We start from the raw sequence: 5,403 nt of genomic DNA, 5'->3' as shown, positions 1-5,403 counted from the left end.
ACTCTTCTCGAATAGTGTATGGGCTCTTTAAAGTCCCACTGGGAACTTATGAACATTATATTATTTTGTTAGATGATCCTAGTCATTTTATAGTCCTTATCTGAAAAGACTTGAAAGTCTTGAAAAATTCAGGTGGCTTTAACGGGATTCAAACCCATGACCCTCTGCTATGCCAGCCGCAATGCTCTACCAGCTCTGAACTGAGCCACACAGTTGGGAGCGGGTCAACAGTTGTTTGGCTCAAATAATTGTCAGCTAACTTGGCAGAAATGTATAACAGTGTTTTATTTTTTATTTTAATTCTGGCTATGTTGTCACTCTTAGTAACTCACTTATTGATACAGAAGATGGCGAGATGTGTATTAATTTCATTGTTCAAGCATGCGATCACTTGCACACTCCCGATTTTACTGACTGTTGCTAGATGACATACTATCACAATTAATGGCCGACTGTAGACCCCTATCCTGTACACTCTTTCAAGCTTTACAGAAATTCCATACCATTCTACAATAATTGGTTAAGTGTGGAAGGATAGCAGCCTTAGAAAGTTGCAGCTTAATAGCACTTGTGGGTATTGGGTTCCGTAATCTTCTAATTACCCCCACCTGCTGGATGCCGGTAGTTTTTTACAAAAAGGAAAGGAAGGAAATTAATCTAATATCTTAAAACTAGCTATTCTTACTTGGTAATTCACATTGTTTTTACAATATTGTGCTGGCAATATTGGTTCAGTCTATCACATTGACTTGTATTTTGATAACAATTTCATGTCTTTTAGAGGTTCTGAACCAGTCAACTTCAAACATTTAATGTCCATGGGATACCAACAAGATTGGCTTAATGAGAATGGTAAAAAAGCTAAGGAAGAAAGAGAAGAAAAACAGGTAGGCAAGTTGTAAGCACTGAAAAATAATTGTACACAGTAGCCTTTTTCACTGAATCAGGGGCTATAGTGAGTCATGGAAAATAAAAAGCAATTGAGTTACATACAGGGGTATAAGAATTAATGTTTGGTTCCTCTTTTGCTCAGGCCAATTACAATGTATTATTACTCCCTACCACCAAATAAGGCGTTAAACCTGAGTTCTGGCATTGTTAATGATTTTGAGTGTACAAAAATCCCACAAAGAGTGGGTATTGAGTGAGATTATTAGGAGGTGAAGAGGAATAGTCGAGTATTGTTCATCATTTCATTGTTCCTGCTGGAAAATTTTCGTTATTCCATTATTCCAGTAAAAAAGGGCCTAACATACGGTTGGCAGGATGTGGGATAAGCCTTTTCTTGTGGGATGAAAGCCAATTTGTATGCAGGATGAATTGAGGTGGCGTGGCGGGAAGTGGGAAGTTCCTGATTTTTATGGTGGGATGCCGGGAATTCTTCATTACAGTATGAGCAGAAAATGGATGGAATACAATAAGTGCTGATGAAGACCCACTTAACAGTCCGATTCGATCAAAAGAAGCCATTAAATCAAGTCTAGTTGTTTACTTTGGAAAACCTTTCACCTGATAATGATTGCATGACGTCAGTAAACTTCTCAGCTGACATGATCTGACATCAACAGAATCTCAGTCAATTTTCATATGACAGCACAAATTTGCTGTTCGACATTGTTCCATGGAACAACCTCCTGTAAGCAAGGCTTCTCACAAAGAAATTACAATGATGCAAGATTGGGCTAATACGTATGACGCCTCTGTACGGCAGAGAAGCGTAAGACAAGAAACAACAATGGCCTGGGTTGGTGCACTGCTGGACTATCTGTACCAGAAACTTGTACTCTTTGAGTGACAAAATCATTTTCACTTCAAATGCTGGAGGCCAGTCTTCGATTTGTTTTCGAGTTTTCATGGTCTGAGGGTCTTCGTCTTCGAGACACCCTCTTTACGCCCTGAGGATGAGGGTAATGAAAGATTACGGGAACGATCTGATCATTATCTAAAATAATGCAAAATGTTAGTGAACATTTATTTACATGTTGCATACATGAGTCCTATACTGGGGTTATTTTTTTACTTCTCACTTGGGAATATGAACATTGAGCATGATGTATCCCTGCCCCAGGAAAAACAGGCTTTGAAAGTTGTGGTTTGGTAATGAATGGTACAATTATTAATGTACCATTCAACATACATGCGTGATTTCAAGAGCTTATACATGTACTAACTTAATGCACAAAGTATTAATGACTGTTACTCAAAAAGGAAGATAATAATTTTGTGACTTCTTTTGGTTATTTAGAAACAGAAAAGAGAAAGTGAAGAAAAAAGGGATACACAAAACAGACATGTAGCACCCATAAGGTTGGTGTTACCCGTAAAGTGGTACCGGTAAGTTGACTATGATCAAAAATCACTTTCTTTCTTCCTTCAAATTTTGAAAGTGTGTTTGCTTAACACCCACCTGGCAAAATTTTGAGCTTTGATTTTTATCCAAAGGCTGTTTTCTTTGACTGTACTGTTGCTGCATATTAATTCAGTCGTGTACAAATGCATTCTTAAACTAAACGAGTCTTTGACGTCATTTTCTCCTTGATCTACCTCTCAAGATTTTAAAGTGTAATGGTGGACCATTAAAAACAAATTCCAATCAAGTTGACTCCAAGTGTCTTTTTTAAATTAAGGCTTAAAACTTGCCATGGGTCACTTAGTGTTTAGTTAACATACAGCAGCTGTAGTTTTGAAATCCAAAGGAAAAAAAAAGATTTGATTTTTTGATCATAGTACCACTCTAACATAATTATTATTGTGCTTTTGTGGGAATAGAGGTTGTGTTATTTTCCCTCAGTTTTTCAGTTAGTTTTTAGCTTGTTTCTTTGGCAAATCTCTTTTATGTAAACATGCCTTAAAGGAAGCTGAAATAGGTTTTGCATTTTGACAAGTATATGCTTTACATGATTTGTCTGGAGGGGTTCTGAACAACTGCTTTTGTTTTATGTGTGCATTCAGCTATCACCCTGACATTACTGTGTCCAGGAAAACCATGAACACCTAAAAGAAGTTACGAATGCTTATTGTTTTTAAGAGAATCATGTTTGAGGACTTCACGTAGCAAAACCTGAAAACTGAATAACCGTTATTAGTCAAAGGACATTTCTTTGGCTAGAATAAAAGTTTTTCCTTAGATTGTTTCAAGTTACATGTATCTATTTTATTTGCAAAACGACCAAAATTAGATCAGATCTAAAGTCGACACAATTCTCGCCTCGTGAGGCTAACAAACATTTAAATGTGATTGGACAGAAATAACATTCGTGACATATTTCAGGTGTTCATGGTTTTCCTGTTGCACAGTAAAGGCCATTTAATACTAAATATTTTAATTTTCCTTGTTGCACAACATTTGAGTGATTAATAAGAATTTGGTTAATTCTCAATTATTATTTCTTTTGCATAAAGGAAACCCATGAATACCTTAAAGAATGATTCTCCACTTTTCAAACTCAGCAGGTAAGTCAAAACCCGATTTCAGGGCTAGAGAAAGGTTATTTTCATGTTACAATTATTATTAACCTAGCTGAGTCATTTTTTGGTTTGTTTTTTGCTGGTTTAGGTTTGAGAAAGTGCAACCCAGAGTGGAGACTTTCCGAACATGAAGCCTCTGTATATACCTGTATATGTAGCTTTGTAAATATGAGGAGTGATCCCCAAACAAACAAAAAAACAAAGCATTATAATCTGGAGTATCACAGGTAGCTCTTAATCAAGGAAGTAGGAAGTCAATGTAGGAAGTATACTATGTTTCTTTTACTTGGTCTTCTCATATCCTTGCATTAAGAGCCATCACAGTCGTTTTTCATGGTTACATTTACAAGTGACATCAGTGTCAAAGTTTTATAGGCATGGATAGTGCTAGCAGATAAATCACTATATTCAACATATAAGCCCTATTAAAACCATTTGAGGTATCCACTGGACAGTGTTTTCCACTCTTGCAACTTTTTGGGCCCGGTTGGTGTTATAAGTCAAAATGCAGGAATTAAATTGTTTTTTTTTATCAGGCTGTGAAAAACTGAAAGCTCTTATATTTGTTTTGAAACGTTTCAAGTTAATGGAAAAACCTCCTGTAGCTTTTTGTGAGGTCTGTGTTCACCTCTCTCATTTCAGTTTTGATGCCACCCTAGTGATAACATTAAGAGCGATAAACAATATCAGTACCATAATTAACTGTCTTGGTATACTGATGAATAGGCTCTTTCAAGTTGTTTTATACTCCCTGTAGACTGCTTAAATGTGTTTAACTTAATGGGAACTTGAAAATAATGATTGTTTCTGTTAAACTGAGATTGCATGTTGCTGCATTGAGACTATTCAATATTTTCTGTAGTTATGGATACATTTAATGGTTGCATTTTTTGAAAAATTGGCTGAAATCTAGAATTTCCATCAGTCATGCCTAAGCCTTACTTAACTTCAGTTAATCATTTAATCTTAAAATTGAAAGATTTTTAACGTTAAGTAAAGTTTGTAAAGAGAGATCTATTAAGTTTTGGCCAGAATGCAGAAGTTCTTTAAGCTTTTTTAAGTGAAGTGTCAAGTTGGTTTTAATCATTGATGTTCTTTGACAACATTTTGCTGACTATTTTTCTATTTTATTCACCATATATACCAATATTTTACGTAGACCCTTGATCTTTATGAGCTTAAAAATAAGTGTTGTTGTTATCGCTGTTACTATTTCTAACCAATACATTTTGTTCTATGAAACTGTTTAGATTGGGACAGACGGTGTATTGTTAAGTCACTGTAAACTGTTGTGAAGTCCGAAATTATAATAATGTTAACGATTAAAAAAAAACCAGTACCTTCTACGGCGATTTTTTTGTACAGTTGACTTGAAATAGCTACATTTACTTGCTGATAGTGTAATTTTTTAAAGTATATCAGCTTTCATCTTCTTCAGGTTTTACTTATTGTAATGCTGATTGAAAATGCAAACAGTTACTTTATATTACTGGATTTTTTTGTGATGTAAGTTTACTTGTATAGGAATGTACATGTATATTAGAGGTCAATGTACATTCCATAGTGTGTTACAACAAGTAGATTGCAAATTGTTGAGCCATTCATATTTTTTTGTAATGTCGCGTTTTGGGATAAATAGAGTGGCACTATGCAGTCTCCACACGAGGCGCACCATTTTTATGAACTGTACCAATTTCCGGTTACTTGGAATTTTCATTTCAGTTTTATGGTGCTCACACGCTATCTGCAGTAACTGATGTCTCTTTCTCACTTAAGCAATACAGTATACTCACAGTGAACGCATCCGAGGAAGTGACTTATGGTCTCGTAAAGTTTAGTAGTATCTATACCAGACGTCCATCATATAAACGATCGAGGAAAGAATCTAATCTGGGAAGGGAAGCATTTTTTCTATTTTTGATGATGTCGTCGGAC

The 5,403-nt window shown here is 35.5% G+C and overlaps 1 protein-coding gene across 2 annotated transcripts in view; it reads left to right on the top strand.

Annotated features, from left to right (window-relative positions):
* The window catches only part of LOC137985219 (uncharacterized protein C7orf57 homolog), a 15,921-nt gene extending 11,109 nt beyond the window's left edge, over positions 1 to 4,812 (top strand). The window contains exons 5-8 of one of the 2 annotated variants that reach the window (XM_068832754.1): positions 782 to 887; positions 2,246 to 2,307; positions 3,403 to 3,453; positions 3,557 to 4,812. In XM_068832754.1, coding sequence (XP_068688855.1) covers positions 782 to 887; positions 2,246 to 2,307; positions 3,403 to 3,453; positions 3,557 to 3,599 — 262 coding nt within the window. In that variant the 3' untranslated portion in view covers positions 3,600 to 4,812. Of the gene's footprint in view, positions 1 to 781; positions 888 to 2,245; positions 2,335 to 3,402; positions 3,454 to 3,556 lie in introns of both variants that reach the window. The other variant, XM_068832753.1, reaches the window with a different exon arrangement.
* The last annotated feature ends 591 nt before the right edge of the window (positions 4,813 to 5,403 follow it).

The sequence above is a fragment of the Montipora foliosa genome, chromosome 14 (assembly GCF_036669935.1).
Source record: "Montipora foliosa isolate CH-2021 chromosome 14, ASM3666993v2, whole genome shotgun sequence".
NCBI classification, from domain to species: Eukaryota; Metazoa; Cnidaria; class Anthozoa; order Scleractinia; family Acroporidae; genus Montipora; species Montipora foliosa.
Note: the sequence above shows the minus strand (reverse complement) of the source record. Positions and strands in the feature narration are given on the sequence as shown.